The sequence below is a fragment of the Topomyia yanbarensis genome, chromosome 2 (assembly GCF_030247195.1).
Source record: "Topomyia yanbarensis strain Yona2022 chromosome 2, ASM3024719v1, whole genome shotgun sequence".
In the NCBI taxonomy this organism is placed as follows: Eukaryota; Metazoa; Arthropoda; class Insecta; order Diptera; family Culicidae; genus Topomyia; species Topomyia yanbarensis.
The window spans coordinates 215,640,942-215,666,341 of record NC_080671.1 but is presented as its reverse complement, the minus strand read 5'-3'; the positions used below and the strand labels follow the sequence as shown (position 1 = coordinate 215,666,341).

The window sequence follows — 25,400 nt, the reverse complement described above, 5'->3', positions numbered from 1 at the left end:
CTATGGTGCGCAGCATCCGAGGGCGGGAGATCCCTGTCAGGTACGTGGGTAGAAGTCCAATCACTTCGACAGCGAAGCTTTCACCGCGGCCCTGGGACTGGAGGCCAACACCGACAGTCTAAGCGGGGATGCGCTGGTAGCTGTTCTATCACGCGCGTACGACGCCACTATGCCGAGAAAACACTGCCAAGAAACGGCAGATGCCCGGTATACTGGTGGAGTGCCGAGATTGCAGCTCTACGGTCAGCCTGCCTCAGAGCTAGACGTAGGATGCAAAGAGCTCGCACCGAGGATGCAAGAGAGAACCGCCGTGAAGTGTTTCGAGCTGCGAAATTGGCCCTTAACAAGGCCATTAAAAGCAGCAAGAGAGCATGTTTCGACAACCTGTGTGAGAGTGCCAACGCGAACCCGTGGGGTGACGCCTACAGAATTGTGATGGCCAAGACCTAAGGGGGCTCCTCACCCCCAGAACGGTCTCCGGACCGGTTGGCAACGATTATCGAAGTACTCTTCCCGTCTCGAGCCACAAGCCCCTGGCCACCTGCACTACGAGACAGTGCGGGCACGGCCGAAATGGTGGCTCCAGTGACGAATGAAGAACTACTCGCAGTGGCTAAATCCCTAGCAATGAACAAAGCTCCAGGGCCGGATGGAGTTCCGAACAACGCTCTCAAGGCAGCGATCATAGCGAACCCGAACATGTTCAGGCTAGCTATGCAGAGATGCCTTGACGAGTGCCGTTTCCCCGATAGATGGAAAAGGCAGAAACTGGTGCTGTTGCCGAAGCCCGGGAAGCCGTCAGGCGACCCATTGGCGTACAGACCAATCTGTCTGATAGACACGACTGGCAAACTGCTTGAGAGGATCATCCTCAACAGGCTCACCCCGTACGCGGAAGGACGGTCTGTCAAGCAACCAGTTTGGCTTTCGGAAGGGTAAGTCCACAGTGGACGCTCTCAACTCAGTGATAAATACTGCCGAGATAGCGATCCAACGAAAAAGGCGAGGTATTCGATACTGTGTGTTAGTGACACTTGACGTGAAGAACGCATTCAACAGCGCAAGCTGGGATGCCATCGCGCTCTCGTTACACCGGCTTAGCCTACCGGTGGGTCTGTACCGGATCCTGGAAAGTTACTTCCAAAACCGCGTACTGCTATACGAGACCGATGCCGGTCAGAAAAGGGTTCCGATTACCGCCGGAGTCCCGCAGGGCTCGATCCTAGGCCCGGTGCTATGGAACCTCATGTATGACGGGGTTCTGAGACTGAAGTTCCCTCCTGGGGTCAAGATCGTCGGCTTTGCCGACGACGTAACCTTGGAGGTCTACGGGGAGTCAATTCCTGAGGTAGAACTAACCGCAGAACACGCGATTAGCACGGTGGAGGAATGGATGAGCGCGAGAGGCCTGGAGCTCGCTCATCATAAGACGGAGGTAGTTATCGTCAACAACCGCAAGTCGGCACAACATGCAGTTATCCATGTGGGAGAAGTCGCGATCACTTCACAGCGAAGTCTGAAGTCTGTCGGAGTCATTATAGACGACAAGCTGACCTTCGGCAGCCATGTCGATTATACGTGCAAGAGAGCGTCGACTGCTGTTGCGGCTCTATCGAGAATGATGTCCAACAGCTCAAAGGTGTGCGCCAGTAGACGTAGGTTACTGGCAGGCGTTGCCGTATCTATCCTCAGGTACGGCGGCCCGTCATGGTCAAGAGCACTGAGGGTAACCAGTTACCTACAGAAACTGAATAGCACCTACCGCGTGATGTGCCTCAGAGTGATATCTGCCTACCGCACGGTATCACACGATGCATCCTGCGTGATAGCGAGCATGATGCCGAGCTGGTCATTCGGGAAGATGAGGAGTGCTTCGAGCTACGTGGAAATAGGGGAGCCTGCGAGCGCACCAGGGTGACCTCGGTCGCCAGATGGCAGCGTGAGTGGGACGACTCCTCGAAAGGTAGGTGGACCCATCGGGTGATACCTAGCATATCGAGCTGGGTGGCAAGATCCCATGGGGAAGTTCACTTCCACCTGACACAATTCCTGTCAGGCCATGGCTGTTTCCGACAGTACCTCCACAGGTTCGGGCACGCGGAGGATCCAGTCTGCCCGGACTGCCCAGGTGTAGACGAAACTGCCGAACACATACTGTTCGTATGTCATCGGTTCAACGTTGAAAGAAGAGCAATGCTTGACGTCTGTGGCTGGGACACAACCCTGATACCCTTATTCAGCGGATGTGTCAATCGGTGGAGAAGTGGAACGCAGTCTCGGCTGCTACCATCCAGATTGCCAGTAGGCTTCAGGTAATCTGGCGAACCGAGCAACAGACGACGGGCACGGCTAACTAGTGATTGGTTAGCTGGAGCGAAAAAGGCCAAGCGCAAAAAAGGGAGTGAATGGTCTGTTCATGCCGAGGCAGGTTTGGCGCAGCGACTGGCAACCGCGTAAGGGGTAAACCCCGCCACCCCGAAGCAAGACAGAAGAGTGAGTGTATAGGTGTATAATTGGACTGCCTCATGATAAGACGGGAGGGTCGTAGCGTAGTATGTTGGGACTTAGCTATCGATGCCTCATGGCGTGGCAGAGGAGTGAAAGGGTGAGCATCCAAGTCAGTCTCACACGGCATGTTAAGGGTGAGCACAAAAATCAGCCTCACATGGTATGGTAGAGGCTAGCACAAAAGTAAGCCTAGCAAGGAATGAGTAAGGTGAGCCACAAGTCAGCCTCGCAAGGAACGAAAAAGGTGAGCACAAAAGTCAGCTTCATGTGGGAGTGTTTGAGAGTGAATCAAGGTGCAATAGAGAGAGCACCCAAGTAAGCCTCATACAGGACGTATGAACGCGTGAGTGAGAGTGAATGAGTACATTTAGTACAGCTCTCCCCAGAAGTAATACCGAGAGGTAGTTCCTGGGAGGAACGATGGCGGAGCCCAATGGAGTTTAGTCGGTATTAATGGCAGCGTCACCATTCGAGCCCGACACGCCCCCAGTGCACTCCGTGTGGTAGATTGGACCCTACCAATAGCACGTGTACTGGGCTAGGACGTAAAGGTCTTCTCCATTGTAAAAAAAAAGAAAAAAAAGACTTTCGCACGCGCGCCTGTTGCGCGTGCGAACACTAGTTACTACTTCGAACGACTGACTCCTTCCAATTTGACCCAAAAGACTTTTATCATATCGTCTGTGTATACTTTACTCTGAGAGAGTCTCAGACCTAAACAAAACATTCTTTCCACGCTCGCGAGAGTAAAGACCCCGTTGGATGAATCAGTAGTTCATTATGGCTCATTCTCGGAGGCCTTTACTTTCTACAACAGCGTCGCCGTCTGCTGCTAGCAGCAACAAACTGTGTTTAATTAAACAAAGTGCTTATGCGTTTCCGTAAGCATATGGCTTGGAAAGCGCGAGTGCATCAAAATATCAGCTTAGCTTAAGGCTGTAGCTGGTGATGTAACCCAGGAAATTAGCTTCCATGGTGCACCACTTGGAGAAATTTGCCAGGGTTGATGCTGGCCGAAAACTATGGGCGCTGCACACGTTTAAAAGCGGCCCTGGCCGCCCGGAATGTTACCTTACACTCTTCTCTGACTGCCTCAGATCTTGCTCTCTGCACGCGTCTTCTGGCTTTTAGGCAAGTTGCCCGGAGGATGCTTAGCCTTTCGTTCCACCAGTACGCCGGACGCCGGTTATTCCTCGGCATTGTTATATCGCATGCCCTAGCTGTTGTTTCCGACAGCTCATCGGCACTCGGAATGGGAGTGACGCTGTCCGCACGAAGTGCTTCCACAAAAAGGTCCTTGTCGAATTCCTTTATTTTTCACTTCCGCTCACCAGTCCTCACTTTCTGCGTCACCGTACGATTTCGCCGACCAATGGTGTAGTGGATGGCTTGGTGATCACTATGTGTGTACTGCTCACTAACTCGCCAATTCATGTCATCCATCAGCGACGCGCTGCAGAATGTTACGTCTATGATGGATTCCCGACCGTCTTTACGGAATGTGCTAGCGGAACCATCATTGCACAGCTTTACGTCCAGCTTCGCCAGTGCTTCCAATAGGCTGTAACCTCGTGCGTTGGTCAGCCTGCTACCCCGCTCCACGGCCCAAGCGTTGAAATCTCCTCCTATAACAACCGGCGTTCGCCCGACTAACGAATCGGTTAATGCGTCCAGCATCCGGTTGTATTGCTCTGGTGTCCACCGTGGAGGAGCATAACAGCTACACACGAATACGCCGTTTATCCTGGCAATCACGAAACCTTCGTGTGTGCTATCCACCAATTCTTGAACAGGGAAACCGCCCATCACATGGATTGCCGCCATCCCTGCACTATCCACCACCCAGTTACCGTTATCGGGAGGGACACGATACGGCTCTGCAATAATTGCAACGTCTCACTTCATTTCTGTTGTTGACTGCCACAACAGTTGCTGTGCAATGTCACAATGATTAAGATTGAGCTGGGTAACCTCCATCATTATTGGCCTGCCTTCGCCTTTTTGTACTCTAGGTATAAGAAGCCTCCCGTCATGTGGTGTTTTCCGACCTCATTTGTGCAGAGCAAGCACTTCCGTTGCTTTGTGCAGTCTCTAGCAATGTGTCCCTTCTCCCCACATTTTCTACACAGATCAGAACTGTCCGGGCCTCTACAGTTTCTTGCTTGATGGCCAAAACCCAGGCATCTGAAACACCTCTCCATTTGGTTAGTGGCTCTAGGGATCAATCGTAACGAGCACACCGACCACCCGATTTTGATCTTACCGGTCGACATAAGCTTGTTGGCTGCAGTTGGCGATAAGCGTATCACTGCTGTCTGTGTGCCACTGTACGTCTTCCTCAATCTTATTGATATCTGCTCCCTCTCCAGGTTTCCTTGCTCTATTAGCGCGCTTCTCACTTCGTCTTCCGTTGTGATCTCGTCTAGATTCCTGCACTCGACCCCTGCTTTCTGAACTAATGCTCTCACATTCGCTTCTCCTCCCACCGCTTCTGCCACGAGTTCCCGGTAGGCCGAGCTCTTGATCAATGGATCTTTCTTCAGGTTGAACAGCATTTCGCCTTTCTGAGTACGCCTGGTTTTTATAACGTTCTCCCCCAGCTCCTTCAACTTGGGATCCTCTCTCACCCTTTTGAGGATCGCAGCGTACGCCACGCCTTCGTTTACTTTGACGACTAGAGCGTCTCCCCTCTGCTTCTGCTGGCGTGGCCGAAGGTCTTCTTTCTTCTTTTCCTCCTTTTCTTTCTGTATTTTCCTCCTCTCTTCTGCGGTTTCTACAGTACGCCATTCACTCTGCGATTGCCGGCTTTTTCGCTGTCCTTCACTGACCTTCCTGGGCTTCTTCGGTTCCTCCTCCTCTCCTGGCGTTTCCCTTATCCTTTTCACAGAACGAGAATCCCGGCCGCCCTTTGGTGTCTCATAGGCTTCTGCTTCTTCTAACGCTGTGGACTTCAGCGCATTTTTGGCGTTTTCAGCTCGCTCTAGTAACGCCATATGTTCGCATTCGGCTGCTGCTACGGGTTGGTTGGTGGATGGGCCGCGGGAAGCCTCCCCACAACTCGGCGGAGTGTGGCGGAGGGCCGCGTTCGGTTTTCATCTGGTTTCCTCGTTAGATGCCGTCGTATAGTCCGGCATCCTTGATGAAGGATAGCAATGCTTGCTCCTGGGCAGGGTCGTTCGAGAGGATGTCTCTGATCGATCGCGGCATGTTGTATTGTTGTCGTAGATTTTCGAGTTCCTCACAGTTGCACAGAATGTGCTCGACGGTCAGGCGCGTGTTGCATGGGGTGCATTTAGGAATGGGTTTGTTGGCTATCATATGTGCGTGGGTCAATCTGGTGTGGCCGACTCGAAGCCGGGAGAGGATTTTCTGCTCTGTTTGGTTGTTGCGGTCGATCCATACGTCGGGGGAACCTTTGATTTTTTGCGTGTGGCCGCGGGAGTTTCGCCAGTGGTTGATGAAATTGGTTTGGATGCTAGCGTTGAATTCTCGAATGATATCGGTTGTTGGTGTTTCAGCCGAGAGTTGGGCGCATGTCCGCCTACCGAGGGAGGCCAATCGATCTGCGTCAACATTCTCTTTTATTCCGCTGTGGCCTGGAACCCAACAGATGGACAAGAGTGGGTCGCGGTAGGCTTCAATTGCCTGTACGAAAGGGTGCTTCGATGTTCCGCTTTCGATGTCCTTTAACATGGAGAGCGAGTCGGTGAAAATAACCGTCGGGGAGTCGGCGGGCCTTTTTTCCATTGCTACTGCCAAGGCGGCAGCCTCTGCTGAGAAGATTGACCACGAGGAGGGCAAGCGGAAGAAGAGCCCGCTCTCCAGGCCACTGATCCCCGCTCCCACTCCATCGTCGGCCTTGGATCCGTCGGTGAATATTTGAAGGTGGCCTGAATATTTCCGGTTGACTAGTTTTGATAGTGGGCTCCGACGCGGTTAGGAGGGTCGCCTGCTTTGACGACCAAAGATAGGCTGTAGTCGATGTTGTGACTCGGGTCGTTCCACGCACGATGTCTCACCCGATGTAGGCGGGCGATTGGCGGTAAGGGGCTGTTTGCGTACTTGTTGTGGATGTCCTTGGCTATGGAAAGAGCGAAGCATTCACCTCCCGAGGTTTTTTCCAAGAATCCGAGACTTCTCCTCAATGCTGTTTCTGCAACTGCCCAGCGGTAGGGAAGAACTCCCGCCTCAACGCAGGCGGATTCGGCAGGTGTACTTGGCAGAAAGTTGGAGGCTAGTCGGACGGCTCCATGAAACAGCGAGCCGAGGACCTCAACCAGTCCGTCTAGGTTGCGACAAGTCAATTCGATCCCGTAGTATATCCTGCTGTGGATTAAGGCGCGGCTCACGTTGATTGCGGTTTTTCTGTTGTTTTTGGAGTGGCGAGAGCAGATCGTTCGGACCAGCCGCTTTCGGCTCTCGCAATCCCTCTTTACTTGACGGAAGTGTGGAACAAAGGTCACTTTTCTGTCCAGTGTGATGTCAAGCACTTTCAGCTCTTTTCGGAAAGATATCTGGACCCCGTTGAGCGAGACCGGTCTGGCGTTGGCGGGGTGAAAGGATCCGCAGCAGTGAGTAATCGCACACTTAGAAGCAGCGATGTTGAAGCCGGTAGCTAGAGCCCATCGTCCGATCGCGTTGACGGCGGCTTGAAGAGAGATCCGGGTGCGGGGGATCGTTTTTCCCTAGGTGACTAGGATGATGTCGTCCGCATAGACGAACACGTAGACTCCTTTGGGAAGTGAATCGAAAATTGAGTTCATCCTAACTAGGAATAGCGTTACTGCAAGCACTGATCCTTGTGGGACTCCGTTGGTCTCCCAGAATTCGTCGGAGAGTTCCCCGCCGAGGTATACCTGGAATCGTCGGTCTTTTAGGTAATTCTGAATGAAGGCTCCGAGATTGCCCTGGATGCCCCATCGGTGCAGCTCTCGCAGTACTCCTTCACGCCACACTGTATTGTAGGCTTTCGCCACGTCTAAGATGGTGATGTCGGCATGTAAGTTTTTCGCTCTCGCTTCTTCGATCAGTTCCCCGAAGGATCCCAGAATGGATTCCTGTCCCGAGTCCTTTTCGGAAGGCAAATTGGCGGTTGTCAAGAAATTTGCCTTCTTCCAGCCATGTAATCAGCCGTCGGTTGACCATTCTTTCTAGAATCTTCGCGGTACATGAAAGAAGGCTTATGGGACGGAAGTCGCTCGGGGATCGTGTGCCTTTACTCTTTTTGGGGATTGGCACTATGTAGGCAAGTTTCCAGTCGTCTGGGAAGTCTCCACCTTCCCAGATTCCATTGAAGGTATCCAGGAGTGCCCTTTTCCGGCCTGGGGGAAGATGTCTTAACATTGGGTACCCTTATCTGTCGGGGCCAACCAATTTTCCGTGGGCTGTCCTAAGGGCGGCAGTGAGTGCCGTCCCGGAGAAGGGTTTGTTATATTCCGCTGTAGAGTTTGGTGAAAAAGTGATGGGGGTTGCTTCGAGACGTGTCTTGTATCGGACGAAGGCGACGGGGAGGGCGTCGTTTGCGGATAGCGATTGGAAATGGCTGCCGATTCTGTTTGCTATTTCCCTTGGCATCGTTGATTGCCAGTGAGAAACCGTTTTGTCGCCGTTTACCGCTGAGAGAATTGACCCGTCTCCATAACTCAGGGGAATCTGGGGTTATGCCGTCCAAGAAGTTGGACCAGCTGATTTCTTTGGCTTCTTGGATGGTTTTCCTAGCTAGATTCCGGAGTCTCCTGAACTCGGCTGCTCTTTCATCACGTAGGGGGTGGTCAAGGGGAGTTTTTTGTAGAAGACGTAGTGCTTTCCTACGTGTCTTGATGGCGGAGGCGACGGCTGGATTCCACCAGTAGATGGCGCGGCGGGGCACGACCCCACTAGTTTGGGGGATGCTTAATTCTGTAGCTTGGATAATCAGTTCGGAGAGCTCTTCCGGGGTGTAGGTGCGGTCCCGGTCAAGGTTGGACTGGAGGTCTGCGGGTAGTTTTGGGTGGAGGTCGATTTAGATAGATTTCGATGGGAAAGTGGTCACTCCCTGCTGTGTCGTCGGATCTAGCCCTGCCGCAGGTCCTAGCAATAGTGTTGGAGCAGAAAGTTACGTCTAAGGCCGATGTGGAGTTTCCGCGGATGAAGGTTGTACTGCCGTCGTTGAGGACCACGGCGTTGCTTTCTTGGATGGCTCTAAGTATCTCATTACCGCGGTGGCAGCACTTATCCGACCCCCAAGCGGTGTGGTGGGCGTTTAAATCCCCCATTACGATGAACGGCGCAGGAATCTGTTGAATGAGGTCGATCAGTTGGTCTCGGATGTCATTGACTCCTTGTGGTATGTATATGGATACGATGGAGCACCGAATGGGGGTTGACAATCTCCTGGCTACAGCAATCAATTTGGTATTGAGGGGGATGTGCTCCGACAGGAGTTCTGCTTTGATGCCCAGACCGATGGTTTAATAATTGTTGATTCCTTTGGCCGTCTCCCATTCGTACCGATACCCGAACCAGGGGGACTTGTCGACGCCGGCGTGAAGGTGGGTCTCCTGGATGACAAGGCAGAGTGGTTCCAGGCGAGAGATAATACTTTGCAGGTCCCCGAGGTTGTGTCTCAGTCCGTTGATGTTCCACTGAACGGCGAGGGTAGACAGACCGCGAGCTCCGTAGGATTTGGGTCGGCTGGTAGGCTGGCTGATGGAGTAGGTATATCCGTCGTCGGTGTAGGCTGGGCGTGCTGTCTGAAATGGATGCGGCACTATTCTGGTCTTGGCGAGATTTTGGAGTGTGGTAACTTACCCGGGGGGGGCTGCATTGGCAGCCGCCGGAGGTTCTTCGGTCGGAACCGGGACGTCCACGGTCAGGGCCGGTGCAGGGGAGGAGGCTTTTTCCCTGACCGTACAGCTATCTATTTCGGATATGGCGGTTTGTTTTTCAGTTGGATGTTCGGTTTGACAGACGGACTGCCCTTTCGGCGACCGTCGGGGGTGTGGCAAAGGGTCCGCGTGAGTTTGGCCGGTCAATCGTCTTCCTGGACGTGTGATATCCAAAACGTCTGCTGGGCAAAGATTTTCTGAAAGAGGGTTCGGGGCGCTTAGCTGTTCTCGGGGTGTGGATTGGAGAGCTGAACTTACCCGGGGGGTAGCCGGGCCCTCTGCACCGGCAGCCGTCGAAGGTTCATCGGTGGGATCCGGTACATCCGCGAGCAGGGCCGGTGCAGGGGAGAAGGCATTTTCCTTATTGCTCTTACGCTTGATATTCTCGGTTACGGGGTGTGATTCGTTGGTTATATCTCGGTGGCTTAATACTGGAGTATCGTTTGTTGTGCGTCTTGTTAGGAAGGTTACCGGGTGCCGGGAGCATCCGGCGATTGGACTGGGTGATCGTTGTGTTGAGTCCTTTGGATGCGGTTTTACTTGTTTTGGTTTGTTCTGATGTGCTGTTTGGCGTTGTATGTCCCTATTAACTTTGTGTCTCGGCTGTCGTGCGCTGAGGCTTCCGGGTGGATTCCGGCTGGGAGAGTCCGGTTCACCGGTTGGGGAATGCGGTTGTTGGTGGTGGTTCGGGAGGTCAACGCGGGTTAGGCTGACTGAAGCGAATTCAGTCGATTGCCAGGTGTGGAACCTAATTGGGTGCCAAGAGCATCCGGCAACGGGGCTTGGTTCTCGGTGGGATGAGCTTTTAGTGTGATCATTCGTTGGTTGCTTTGTGCTAGGGTTCGTCAGTAGATGTCGGTTTCCCTTCGATGTTTGTTTGTCTGGAAGAGATTCAGAGGAGTACGGTTCCTTGATGGCAGGGGGTGTATTGCGACTTACCCGGAGGCAAGCCGGGTCCCCTGCGCCGGCAGCCGCCGGAGGTTCGTCGACTATGGTCGGTACTACCCCGGTCAGGGCCGGCGCAGGGGAGAAGGCTTTCTCCCTGAACGTGCGACTGACAGTTTCGGATGTTATGTTGTGGTTTAAATTTTCGGTTGACTTGTAGTCGTGTTTTGTGCTGCTGAGATTAGTGGAGGAGTAGCTCAGTTGGCAGTCGTGTTTGGGTGGACTAGCGGGCTGCCCTTCCAGTGACCACAGTGGGTATGGCAAGGGGTCCGCACGGATTGGGTTGACTATGTCTTCAGTTGATTGCACGATGCGAAGCCTGTCATTCGTTGGTTGCTTAGTACTAGTAGTTGGTCGGTAAGGGTCGGATTCCTTTCTTTGTCTTCTCGGTGTTAGAGCTGAGGGGTGAGTTGTCTGCAAGTAGTTCCGAGAGGTACGGCTGTTCGTTGGTGGGAGGAAGTGTATTGCGACTTACCCGGGGTAAAGCCGGGTCCCCTACACCAGCAGCCGCCGGAGGCTCGTCGACTGGAGTCGGTACTACCCCGGTCGGGGCCGGTGCAGGGGTGAAGGCTTTCTCCCTGACAGAGCAGCTGGCTGTTTCGGATAGTATGTAGGGGACTATTTCCCCGGGTAGACTACGGTGTGAGATGAGCTTGTTGGTGTTGAGGTGGTTGTTCGAGTGTGTAGTGTTTGGTGCAGCTGTAGCTGTTTCCTTTGTTTGTATTTGTTTAATCGTTGGTGCTATTTGTTGTGTTTGTTGCCTCGTTTCGTTTATAAATTGTTTCAATTGTTTGAGGTTTAGCTGCTGTTGATATTTTCAGATTTTTCAATCCTAGATGAGCTCGCTGCTATCGGTAGGTATTTCACGATTTTTATTTTGTGGTTGGTTGGGTTTTGATTTTTTTGGTACGGTTCCTTCCTGTGCGATTCCGATTCCTTTGGGGATCTTTGTTGATCGGGCTGCGTGATTTGTCTGTGTCTTCCGGACGATGTTCTTGCTTGTATCTGTTTCGGCTGGATCTTCTTTCACCGGTGCTTGAGGTTACTAGGGTTGCCTGGATATTTTGCATTCTGTCGATCGACATTGCTCTCGGGTCACGGTTGATGACTGGGGGCCCCATCGATTTGATGGGCTCGCCTGCCTTTTTGGCCATAAAGTGCTTTTTCAACTCCTCAACGGTTTTTCTTAGCGCCGCTAGTTCGTTTCGTAGCTCTTTGTTCTCTTTTTTTGTGGAAATTAATTCTTCTTTCAGCCGTTCGGTCTCAGTGTCCTTGGTTTGCGTCGTCGGTCGGTTTGCTACAAGCTCCTTGAGCTTGGCGATTCCCCCCAACAGAGCGTTTATGGTTCGGTCTCTTTCGTCAACTGTGGGCCTGAGATTTCTTTTAAGAGTGTCTGCAAAGGAGTTATGGATATTGTTTTGATTGGCCAGTGCTCTGGCCTCGGGGAACGTTAAATTTCCATCGATTTTCAGTTTGATGATTTGCGCTTCCTTCATCCGAAATGGGCACTGTCGGTCCCTGGCTGAATGCTTGTCACCTCAATTAACACATTTGCTCTCCGCATTGCAAGGAGTTTCTTTGTTGACTTCGTGTTCTCCGCTACAGTTGAGACACACCTCTTTCTGACTGCATACCCTCGATCCATGGCCCTTTGCCCCTTTAGCTGTTCCAGGATGGTCGATGTTTCCATGTTGATGGTGTCCAAATCGTAAAGTAGGACTTGGACTTTGTTCAGGAATGGGTGCGGGATTATTTCGATCTTTTGTCCATCGGCTAGCTGATCGATTTTTAACAGTCGGTTATGGGTTCTCTGTGAAGAAGTTCGAAGAGCGTACTGGGTCCCTCTTGCCTCTTTAACCACCGAGACCCATTTTGTTGGTTCCGTTCCCAAGGCGTTTTTCAGGGTTAAATGAATCAGAAATGGGTTAGTAGGGAGTTTCCCGCATACCCTATTTTCATATCTAGCCGCGCGCAGTAGTAGTGTTTGTTGGTCGATGTCATCGCCAGAGTTCAGGTAGGACGGGATTGCACCGATAACTGGTGCCCGACACTGTTGTCCGATTTGGATCTTCCACGTTTGGGGTTCGACACTCACGCATATAAGTCACTCACGGTTCGCACTGATGGGGACGCAAGGTTTTTTACCGGGTTTGAATTTTCGCGCAATGGAGGTGCAATCCGTTCACCGATTCAACTTTTCAAACTCAATGGAGGCGCGAGTTGTTCACCTACTTCAGAGTCTGAGCTCCTGGTACTTGCCAGTTTTATCACTGCACAATTTTTTTCACAAAAAAGGCCCTAGTGGGCTTGGGTTTTTATCGGTGTCGGTGGGGGAGGCCTTTGGCGGCGTAGCCGTCCCTCCGGCTGGCGGAAGCCCGCCGAGAAGTGGGACCCGTATCACTTGCGTTTCACACTACTGACCGGGTTACGGGACACTGCACTCACGTAAAGGTATAACCACGGTAGCACGACGAAAGCATCGGATGGCGGAGGTCGAGCCGATAAGGTCTAGGAGGCTGAGCTCGAGCGAAAAAAGGTCCCGGTAGCGTAACCGAGTGCTTACTTTTTCGGGGAATCACAGAGCTACAGCGATAAACACTCAACCAATCAATCCGAGTGATTGATACGAACTGAGAATTTTTCTTGTTTTTGTTGATTTTGTCTTCTTGCATGCTTTTTGAGTCCCAACTCCAAGCCGCTATCTACGCCCGTAGTAAGTAGTCGCCTCACAAGATCCCATGGTTACCTTTGCGAGCAGTGAGGTCGCATTCAAGGGTTGACGCGGTCCTTCATGGGGTACCGCGTTCAGAGCCGGATCGGCGCTAGTCAGGAGCCTTCAACTGAGCCTACTTGCACCAGCTAAGGTGGCGGGTTTCGAACGTACTTGGAGACCTACCAAAGTTTTACTGGGACGGGGGGCAGCCAGCACCAATATCCCACTTGCCGTTCCGGGGAAGTGTCACCCATCCTTACTAGGGTAGTGGAATGGCTGTCGGTCCATAGATAATTTCGATGAAATCCTTATTCACATTCGTGTTCTGCCGCCAGTATGCCGTAATTAGGATCTTACTGATGTCGATCCTGTCCCGTTGGGTAAGGGTGCTTTATGCTAAAGTCTTGGGTAAAACCTTAGTGGAAGCGGCACCGACTCGCTTCGTCGGAGCTGCATTCGGATTTGTATGGCTTTTTCTAGAGGTTTGGCAGAGCCCAACATTGCCTTGCCCCACCATATCCTAGCAAGATTCCCCAACTCGCAGTAGCTCCGGGGGGGGGGGGGGTTGGGGTTAGTTAAGCCCCTGAACTTCTGTCCTCCTGTCTCTGCTGCCCCCGTGTGTATGTATGTGTTTTTTTTTACAATGGAGAAGACCTTTATGTCCTAGCCCAGTACACGTGCTAACGGTAGGGTCCAATCTACCACACGGGGTGCACTGGGGGCGTGTCGGACTCGAATGGTGACCAGCCATTAATACCGACTAAACTCCATTGGGCTCCGCCATCATTCCTCCCAGGAACTACCTCTCGGTATTACTTCTGGGGGGATGGCTGTACTAAATGTACTCATTCACTCTCACTCACGCGATCATACATCCTGTATGAGGCTTACTTGGGTGCTCTCTCAATCACACTTTGATTCACTCTCAAACACTCCCACATGAGGCTGACTTTTGTGCTCACCTTTTACGTTCCATGCGAGGCTGACTTGTGTGCTCACCTTACTCATTCCTTGCTAGGCTTACTTTTGTGCTCGCCCTACCCATCCATGTGAGGCTGACTTGGGTGCTCACCCTATCACCTGATTCACTCTCAATCGTGCCACTCTATTGTACCTTTGTCACTCCCTCTGGCATCCCATGTGGGACATTTTTCTTAGGCCCCACTTCTGACATACCATGCGAGGCTGACTTTTGTGCTCACCTTTTTCATTCCTTGCTAGGCTGACTTTTGTGCTAGCCTCTACCAACCTGTGAGGCTGACTTTTATGCTCACCCTTAACATGCAGTGTGAGACTGACTTGGATGCTCACCCTTTCACTCCTCTGCCACGCCATGAGGCATCGATAGCTTAGTTCCAACATACTACGCTACGACCCTCCCGTCTTGGCATGAGGCAGTCCACTTATACGCCTATACACTCACTCTTCTGTCTTGCTTCGGGGTGGCTGGGTTTACCCCTTACGCGGTTGCCATTCGCTGCGCCAACCTACCTCGGCATGAACAGACCATTCACTCTCTTATTTTGCGCTTGGCCTTTTTCGCTCCAACTAACCAATCACTAGTTAGCCGTGCCCGTCGTCTGTTGCTCGGTTCGCCAGATTACCTGTAGCCTACTGGCAATCTGGATGGTAGCAGCCGAGACTGCGTTCCATTTCTCCACCGTTTGACACATCCGCTGAATAAGGGTATCCGGGGTTGTGTCCCAGCCACAGACGTCAAGCATTGCTCTTCTTTCAACGTCGAACCGATGACATACGAACAGTATGTGTTCGGCAGTTTCATCTACACCTGGGCAGTCCGGGCAGACTGGGACCTCCGCATGCCCGAACCTGTGGAGGTACTGACGGAAACAGCCATGGCCTGACAGGAATTGTGTCAGGTGGAAGTGAACTTCCCCATGGGGTCTTCCCACCCAGCTCGATATGCTAGGTATCAGCCGGTGGGTCCACCTACCTTTCGAGGAGTTGTCCCACTCACGCTGCCATCTGGCGACCGAGGTCACCCTGGTGCGCTCGTGGGCTCCCCTATTTCCACGTAGCTCAAAGCACTCCTCATCTTCCCGAATGACCAGCCCGACTGGCATCATGCTCGCTATCACGCAGGATGCATCGTGTGATACCGTGCGGTAGGCAGATATCACTCTGAGGCACATCACGCGGTAGGTGCTCTCCAGTTTCTGTAGGTAACTGGTTACCCTCAGTGCTCTTGACCATGACGGGCCGCCGTACCTGAGGATAGATACGGCAACGCCTGCCAGTAACCTACGTCTACTGGCGCACACCTTTGAGCTGTTGGACATCATTCTCGATAGTGCCGCAACAGCAGTCGACGCTCTCTTGCACGTATAGTCGACATGGCTGCCGAAGGTCAGCTTGTCGTTTATAATGACTCCGAGAGATTTCAGACTTCGCTGTGAAGTGATCGCGACTTCTCCCACATGGATAACTCCATGTTGTGCCGACTTGCGGTTGTTGACGATAACTACCTCCGTCTTATGATGAGCGAGCTCCAGGCCTCTCGCGCTCATCCATTCCTCCACCGTGCTAATCGCGTGTTCTGCGGTTAGTTCTACCTCAGGAATTGACTCCCCGTAGACCTCCAAGGTTACGTCGTCGGCAAAGCCGACGATCTTGACCCCAGGAGGGAACTTCAGTCTCAGAACCCCGTCATACATGAGGTTCCATAGCACCGGGCCTAGGATCGAGCCCTGCGGGACTCCGGCGGTAATCGGAACCCTTTTCTGACCGGCATCGGTCTCGTATAGCAGTACGCGGTTTTGGAAGTAACTTTCCAGGATCCGGTACAGACCCACCGGTAGGCTAAGCCGGTGTAACGAGAGCGCGATGGCATCCCAGCTTGCGCTGTTGAATGCGTTCTTCACGTCAAGTGTCACTAACGCACAGTATCGAATACCTCGCCTTTTTCGTTGGATCGCTATCTCGGCAGTATTTATCACTGAGTTGAGAGCGTCCACTGTGGACTTACCCTTCCGAAAGCCAAACTGGTTGCTTGACAGACCGTCCTTCCGCGTACGGGGTGAGCCTGTTGAGGATGATCCTCTCAAGCAGTTTGCCAGTCGTGTCTATCAGACAGATTGGTCTGTACGCCGATGGGTCGCCTGACGGCTTCCCGGGCTTCGGCAACAGCACCAGTTTCTGCCTTTTCCATCTATCGGGGAAACGGCACTCGTCAAGGCATCTCTGCATAGCTAGCCTGAACATGTTCGGGTTCGCTATGATCGCTGCCTTGAGAGCGTTGTTCGGAACTCCATCTGGCCCTGGAGCTTTGTTCATTGCTAGGGATTTAGCCACTGCGAGTAGTTCTTCGTTCGTCACTGGAGCCACCATTTCGACCGTGCCCGCACTGTCTCGTAGTGCAGGTGGCCAGGGGCTTGTGGCTCGAGACGGGAAGAGTACTTCGATAATCGTTGCCAACCGGTCCGGAGACCGTTCTGGGGGTGAGGAGCCCCCTTTGGTCTTGGCCATCACAATCCGGTAGGCGTCACCCCACGGATTCGCGTTGGCACTCTCACACAGGTTGTCGAAATACGCTCTCTTGCTGCTTTTAATAGCCTTGTTAAGGGCTAATTTCGCAGCTCGAAACACTTCACGGCGGTTCTCTCTTGCATCCTCGGTGCGAGCTCTTTGCATCCTACGTCTAGCTCTGAGACAGGCTGACCGTAGAGCTGCAATCTCGGCACTCCACCAGTATACCGGGCATCTACCGTTTCTTGGCAGTGTTTTTCTCGGCATAGTGGCGTCGCATGCGCGTGATAGAACAGCTACCAGCGCATCCCCGCTTAGACTGTCGGTGTTGGCCTCCAGTCCCAGGGCCGCGGTGAAAGCTTCGCTGTCGAAGTGATTGGACTTCCACCCGCGTACCTGACAGGGATCTCCCGCCCTCGGATGCTGCACACCATAGTTGATCTTAAAGCGGATTGCTAAATGATCGCTATGGGTGTAGCCTTCGTCTACCCTCCATTCCATGCCTGGAGCCATACTCGGGCTGGCAAAGGTCAAATAAATCCACGCCTCCACTCCGTTTCTACGGAATGTACTAGCGGAGCCATCATTAGCTAGCACAGTATCGAGTTTCGCAAACGCTTCCATTAGCGCTTGACCCCTGCTATTTGTACAGCGGCTGCCCCACTCCACTGCCCAAGCGTTGAAGTCTCCCGCTATTACTACCGGTTTCCGGCCCACGAGGTCCGACGAGAGCCTGTCGATCATCTGGTAGAACTGTTCTATTGGCCACCTTGGTGGGGCGTAGCAGCTGCAATAGAACACACCATTGATCTTGGCAATCGCCACACCCTCGGCGGAGGGGTGTATTACCTCTTGAACCGGGAACCTTCCCGTTGTACAGATTGCCACCATTCCAGACCCGTCCGACACCCAATTGCCGTTGCCGGAAGGGATGCTGTACGGGTCTGATAAGAGGGCGACATCTGTCCTCGACTCCGAGACCGACTGCCACAGCAGCTGTTGGGCTGCTGCACAATGGTTAAGATTTAGCTGTGTGACTCTCACGGCTTCTTCTTATTTAACTCGCCGAGGGGACACGAAGGTCCGCCCATAGCATGTTTATGGGCTTGCTTCTTAGCGGTGCAGATAAGGCACTTATATGCCTTAGTGCACCCCCGCTCTTTATGCCCCTTTATGTGTGTATGTATGTGTGTGTGTATGTATCTGTGTATGTGCGTCTGTGTGTGTATGTGATCAAAAATATCACTCATTTTTCTCAGAGATGGCTGAACCGATTTTGACAAACTTAGTCTCAAATGAAATATGCAACGTTTCCATAGGCTGCTATTGAATTTCTGATGGATCCGACTTACGCTTCCGGAATTACAGGGTGGTGAGTACGATCACGCAGAAAATGTCGATTTTAATAAATTCTGCAATGAATGTATAAAAGTGAAATTTTTTCCAAAATATGACCAAAACTGCTTCGATTTGTAGTATTAGGTCACTAACATCCATTCAAAGTCTCTTTGGCCACCATCATCTGGATGTTCTGGAAGCCCCGGCGGAAGCATCCAAATTCAGAATAACAGTCACATCGTTTTCTCCGAGATGGCTAGACCGATTCAAGCAGACTTAGTTTCAAATGAAAGGTATTGCACCCCCGTAAATGGCTAATAAATTTCATCCCGATCCGACTTCCGGCTCTGGAGTTACGGGTTGTGGCGTGCGATCACATAGCAAATTGCGATTCAAACCGATACTCCGATGAAAGCAAAAAAGGTAAAAATTTCGCTAAAATGTCTCTAAAACAACTTAAATTTGCTGTTCTAGGTCACCGACGGCCAACCAAACTTTCGTTGACTATATTGACCACCATAGACGGTCCCGGAAGTGCCCGGGAAAACCGTCATCTTTCAAAATTAACGAACTCACATCAGTTTCCCGGAAATGGCTGAGCCGATTTTCACAAACTTAGTCCCAAATGATATTATCCCCACAGATGTGTATAAAATTTTGTACGGATCGCTTATATGGTTCCGGAAATATAGACTAGACCGTCCGGTCACATATGAAATTCCCATATAAGCCGGAGCTCAAATTTTTTTTTCATGAAATTTCAGAAATCGAATTCGTATTTTTGATGCCATCTTTAAAATGCATGAAACGTCGAGATTTTATGTTATCTCAAAAATTTTTTTGTATAAAAATCGACTTTTTGGGACTTTGCCGAATTAGCACCTTTTTTCAGTTCAATTCGTGCACGTATTTCGTATGAAATTTCGGAATTAGTGCGACTACTATAAATAAACCAAAACAAGGATTTTTATAAAATCCTTCGAAAACAGCGAGGAAACTGCGCAATTTGCAAGCATATCTCACGCAGAGCCGTCAAAAAGGAGCATGTAAGCGTTTCATTACATACGGGGATGTTATATATACAGGTCACGCGAGCTTGTTTTGTATCAGTGGGTGCTCGCTTACCACACGAGCAACATGCTCGTCCGGACGGTACAATGAGCGGTATCATGTTTGCGTTCCCGTACCAAGCGTCATCGCAAGGTTCTTCGTGATAAAATCCAGGGAATCACCAAATCCGCCATTCGGCGTCTGGCTCGTCGTGGTGGTGTAAAATTCATCTCCGATTTAATCTACGAATGCTGATGGTGTGCAGGAAAATGTCATCCGAGATGCCGTGACCTACACTGAACACGCCAAGCGCAAAACCGCAATGAATGTCGTCTATACTCTGAAGCGGCAGGGACGCACTTTGTATGGATTTAGAAGTTGAAAAGGTAGAACTCACTTGTATCATTATAAAAAAGTCCCTTTTCAGGGCCACCAAAATCATTTCAAAGAATAAGTTTGCATTTTCTGTTTCATGGACTATTTCTCCCTGGAGAGCAATTTGCGTTAAACCCTAAATTATGATTTATTTCAGTACGCAAATTGCAAATATGGTCAGAAACAAAATGGAGTGAAGTGGAAAAAATTTTTACTAGGCGCACTCAAAAAAGGTTTCAATTCTCAAGCATTTTACCAAGGTGCCGTATTACATTACTCTCTTTACCCTGAGTGTTTGATAACCTCCGTATTGGAAACACAATTTCAATTTTGTTCTTTATCAAAAATATCAAAAATATTTTTAGACAGTTTAGTGTAATGATTCAATTTACAAAAATCGAACGTTTTCTAACGTTTCGATAAAGGTGATCCGTTTCAAAATTTTCGGCCAGAATGCTACCTGTTCTTTTAAACGTGAAAATTTGCTATTGTACTGAATGAAAACCTTCGATTTTTGCGCTGATTGGAAATAGTTGTGACTAATTCTGTAGAATGTACAGTTACTGAAAATAACGGATTTTGTGAAAGCAGTGGTTGGTCCGTACAATTCGATTTCAAGCGAGCCAGACTAGTTTTTGTTGGAAGGTCCACTTCTGGCAATAGAAGTAAACTATTTTATTTTGAATTCAACTACAACTTCCTTGAAAACAGCACAGCTAAAAAACTTTTGGGAAAAACGCGCCTGAAACCTAAATTTTCCACTATAATGGAAACTGCCTGTGCCCCCGCCGCACAACATCATCAAGATTGATAGTAATTCAAGCCGGGTGGAAAGGAGGAGGTAAGGCAATGGAAAACGAAAATTTCATTTATATCTTACTGGAATATAATTGGCTGGTCCTGAAAAGAACTTGTTGGTTTGTGGTTTATTTTGGGTCACAATTTAGGCCCGCTCGATTGCTGATAGCTGTGAATTTCTCGCAGGGCGACAGTTTCTGTTCGGTAGCAATGAGGCTTCCTAACGCCAACCGTGACTGGGGCACTTTTACACGGCCTTCGTTGCTTACTGCTTGCGGGGAGGCTTTCCTCCGGTGGACTTACCAGCGGTCTGTTTGGTACGGGCCATGTAGCGAAAAATGCTGATCTGCTACTTCTCTGATGCTGGTAGGACGACGGTCAAACAGTCGTTTTCTTGCCTTCATTTATAAAAGTTCAACAATATTTTCAAAGAATGTTGCAAATTGACAACTTGATAATTCCAAAAATACTCCAAATAAACTATGTATGTGCAAAAGACGACAAAATCGCAAAGAAATTACTGTTCCAGCACAGAATTTCCTGTCGGGAAATGGTTTTTTGGCGGGTAAATTTGCTCGATAGAAATGCAGTTCGTCGATTGGCCCATTCAGATTCGCAATTTCAATTTTGTTCATAATCAAAAATGTGTGATTGTCCTGAAAAGGACAGTTTTTACAGCAATATGCATTTCATTTGTGAGTTTCAGCGTTCGATTTATGCTTTCTTTTCGGTCTTCTTGGGCAGCACTCCCGATAGAATGTTTTGTTTTTGAGCAATGGTTACTTGTTTGTTCAACCTTTCGATGTTACGAATCGCCAGCTGCTGAAGACTTGGGATAATTCGTCTTTTTGTTGTCACGGGCAGCATTTCCTTCCAATTTTAACACTTTAACAGCAAGGTATTCCATTACAGCTACTAAGTAAACGGCACTCCGACGCGTTCAACACAATTTGCTTGTGTACCGACCAACGAAGGGGAGGAGCTACGAAGAACACATATTGAGGACAACACGACGAGCTTACATTGTGCTGTAATCAGGTATAAAAACTTAGCCTGCTGCTGCTCAATTTTAGTTTGTTTGTATCGTCGTATCATATACGTCGATCTTAATGTTTCCAAACATCGTTAAAGAACACAAGAAAAAGCGGCCGTCCGTTTGTAGCTGTCAGAAAAGTTCACCGTCATGCCGTCTCAGGTGGCACAAAACCACTAGCTCCAACTAAATGCCGAATACTGCCCAAACAAAAGGCCCTTTTCAGGGTCATCATTTATCAACAAAGAATCGAATTGAAGTTTTGTTATTACAAGCATCAGAAAGTGGCTTGCCAAGAGCGTTGGATAGTAAGTGAGCCCCTTGTGAACAATATCGTCGGCATGTCGTAGAATGGCACGAAAAAAAAGTTAGATTTGTTGACAGTTTCGTGTAATGATTGAATTTACAATAACATTCATTAAATGCTCTTTTTAGGATTACCATATAGATAAATATGTTCGAATATTTTAGATTTCGATGTATGTGTATCGTTATTTCGGTGTTTCCATTAGAAATAACGAAATAACTGCTTTTAATACAACCGATCAGAAGATAGTCAAAATTGTAGCATTTGTATAACCAGTCTAAAGTGTATTCTACTTCACTCCGGTTATGTCTCTGACATTACCCACCCATCTTTTTTGCCTTTCTCATATAGAAAGGTTATGCAATCACTCTGAAAAACGTCAACCTAATCCCGGCCCGGAGGGCCGAGTGTCATATCCCATTCGACTCAGTTCGTCGAGATCGGAAAAAGTCTGTATGTGTGTGTGTATGTGTGTATGTATGTGTGTGTGTATGTGTGTGTGTGTATGTATGTGCGTATGTGTCAAATAATGTCACTCATTTTTCTTAGAGATGGCTGGACCGATTTGCCCAAACTTAGTCTCAAATGAAAGGTGCAACCTTCCCATCGGCTGCTATTGAATTTTGGATCGATCGGAATTCTGGTTCCGGAATTACGGGTTTCAGAGTGCGGCCACACAGAAATTTCGCATAAAAACTATAGGAAAAATTAAAAATAGAATTTTTATTTTTGATGCTAAATGTATTCAAGGTGCATAAAACGTCGAGATTTGATGCAAACACGAAAAAAATTTGACGAAGATTCACGTTTTTGGATTTTGCACATTTTTGCCTTTCTCATATAGAAAGGTTATGCAATCACTCTGAAAAACGTCAACCTAATCCCGGCCCGGAGGGCCGAGTGTCATATCCCATTCGACTCAGTTCGTCGAGATCGGAAAAAGTCTGTATGTGTGTGTGTATGTGTGTATGTATGTGTGTGTGTATGTGTGTGTGTATGTGTGTGTGTGTATGTATGTGCGTATGTGTCAAATAATGTCACTCATTTTTCTTAGAGATGGCTGGACCGATTTGCCCAAACTTAGTCTCAAATGAAAGGTGCAACCTTCCCATCGGCTGCTATTGAATTTTGGATCGATCGGAATTCTGGTTCCGGAATTACGGGTTTCAGAGTGCGGCCACACAGAAATTTCGCATAAAAACTATAGGAAAAATTAAAAATAGAATTTTTATTTTTGATGCTAAATGTATTCAAGGTGCATAAAACGTCGAGATTTGATGCAAACACGAAAAAAATTTGACGAAGATTCACGTTTTTGGATTTTGCACATTTTTGCCTTTCTCATATAGAAAGGTTATGCAATCACTCTGAAAAACGTCAACCTAATCCCGGAGGGCCAAATTTTTTTTTCAACTCGCATAAGGTTTCTGGATTTTAACAGGGGCGTAGTTGATGGTTTACGGAGAGGGGTTACACCCCCCCCCCCCTCTACTGTTCACTCCCCTCCTTTAAAAATCTCCTTAAATCACCGCTCAGACCACCACCTCATACCCCTCCCTTTCAACCCCATCATCTTTAAACCACCACTATATTACAAAGCATACCAATTTAAGCTGGGGAGTCGTTCATTCATGGGACTTTCGCCCTCCTCACATACCCATCCCCGCATGACAAAATGAGTTAGCAAGCAGATAACATTGATCTAATGCTGATTAGGCTAATGGAGTATGATATTTTTTTGTTTCAAGTGTTTCACCGTCGACACGTAGCTCATCAAGTTCGTGGCTGGCATGCCATTGAGTATAAGTGCAAAGTGTACTAAGAATGTAATGGACATTTCCACGATTATGTTGAACATAAAAAGCCTCCGTGCCATAGTTTAGAGAAATGAGAAAGGCACAATTGCACCGCTAGGTGGATTAAAACAGGTTTTAAATTTAATATTTTTTCCATGCATCAAATACTTTCCGAGCTATCAGCGATTGAACAATGTTCAATTTTTCTAACTTCAAAAGTTGAAGTAAATATTATATTCAGCCATAACAAAAATACCTGTCAAAAATTTTTAGTTAAAGAATGCAAGAAAATAAATTTGGAATGAACTAAAATTTTATTTGTAAATCTGACGTTGATTGGCCCGTACGGTGCATAAAAGTTATCATCGATGTCTAAACTATTTTTCGTGAATGAAAGGGTAAATTTATTTTTCGTCATTAAAAGATAAAAAAGTTGTATTTCTATATTACATCGGATCTTTTTGGATCGATGTTTGACAACATCGATTTTATTTCAAAGTGCTCATCCCTATTGTGTACTAGAAAAAAATGTTATATGTGCGAAACTTATCCATATATTTCGATAACAATCAACTAAAATCTAAATAAATTAAAACAATGCCTATATTTTACCACAGAGAACAGACGTCCTTCTTCAGCATTCAACTTGTGTAAAATCTCTAACGGTTTCGAAGGTAGTTGGGATATCCAAACCAGGTGCGCTACTGTCGTCATGTTTTTTTTTTGTGGCGGAGCTCGACAGAATTGACAGCGGTTATTCCTCTACCCAGTCAAACTAGTCGGAACCCGGCTCGGACTTTCAGCTCAAATGCATCAATTGATAGAGTCGGAATCGGTTGTTTTCTTTGAGCAAGATTCCATACTGAATCCATTCAAGATTTCGAACCGGTTCCGGAATGGATTTGACGGATAGTTGGGATAGGTTGGTGTGGCGGCGCTAGTGTTTATCGTATATTAATTCAAATGTTTACACACGTTTTTTAAATATTTTTATTTCGATCATGGATGTCTGTTCTCTGTGCTATCAGTTTCCTGAAAAAACCCTGAAAACCAAAATTTTAATGCAAAATTAGCCATTTTCATTGAAAAGGGCAGTTTGCCGCTATGACTATTTTCCAAAAGATTTGATAAAAGCGGCTTCTGCAGATAATACATTCCATCATGCGACTGAGGTCCGAATAAGAGACACTACCAGCTATAGGCATTACGATGTTTCGGTGCTTCAACTTAAACAGCGAGATATTCTGGTTGCAGTTGAAAATCGAAATAGTGAACTTGCGCCTTTCAATTTTTCTCCTATTTTCAGCGTACGCAACTAAAGCGCAACTGGTGTAGATGATGCACAACTTGATTCTCTAACATGTACACAAGATGCGCATTAGTTGCCCACTTTGCAAATAGGGAAAAAGTGAAATGCGCAAGTTCAATATTTCGATTTTCAACTGCCACCAGAATATATTAAAATTTTGTGGTAAGAAGTTCCAGAATACAGTTATATCAAACTAAAATAACTCTCAAGCATTGAAAAAAGGTGGTGAGGGTAAGTGGCGTGAACAAATTACGAACATGTTTGGGTCAATTTATTTACCACTATCACTATTTTTATTCTGTGAATTTGACTCTCATTGGAAAAACACAAAACAAACTTCATTTTTGTTTACACTGAAAAAAATTCTTGGGTGGAATTATAATTATCATGCGATGAAAAAAAATCACTACTCGTTATCTGCAACGAAGCATTTTCGTGCATTGTAAATAGTTCGTTTCGTCTAATTCACGAGCTAAAAAATGGCATCTTGATGAACGAAAAGTTGAGTAGTTTTACATATTTAATCCATTTACAACCTCAATTTTGATTCCTACCAAAAAAATTTCTTGCATTCTTAGCACGAAATAATTGACATCTGTTTTTTGTTTTGGCTGAATACGATAGATTTTTTTCAAGTTATGAGTTTTAGAATTTTATGAATTGGACCATTTTTCAACCACTGATAACTCGGAAACGGTATCAACGAAGGCATGGTTCAAAGGATTGGATGTAAGTCGGGACTTCATCCGTGTGATGTCTAGGCTCATGTCCAATCATTATACTTTAGATGCGCATCTCCGTCGTATTGGGCTCGCTGAGGGTAATCATTGTGCTTGTGGAGAAGGTTACCATGACATTGAGCATGTTGTTTGGTCC

At 48.5% G+C, this 25,400-nt stretch overlaps 1 protein-coding gene across 1 annotated transcript in view; it reads right to left on the bottom strand.

The window, feature by feature from the left end:
- Nucleotides 1–9,112: 9,112 nt before the first annotated feature.
- The window catches only part of LOC131680048 (cell surface glycoprotein 1-like), a 38,413-nt gene continuing 22,125 nt past the window's right edge, over nucleotides 9,113–25,400 (bottom strand). The window contains exons 2-5 of the mRNA XM_058960778.1: nucleotides 11,366–11,712; nucleotides 10,795–11,031; nucleotides 9,298–10,733; nucleotides 9,113–9,239 (exon numbers count right to left, since the gene is read on the bottom strand). Coding sequence (XP_058816761.1) covers nucleotides 9,113–9,239; nucleotides 9,298–10,733; nucleotides 10,795–11,031; nucleotides 11,366–11,712 — 2,147 coding nt within the window. The remainder of the gene's footprint in view (nucleotides 9,240–9,297; nucleotides 10,734–10,794; nucleotides 11,032–11,365; nucleotides 11,713–25,400) is intronic.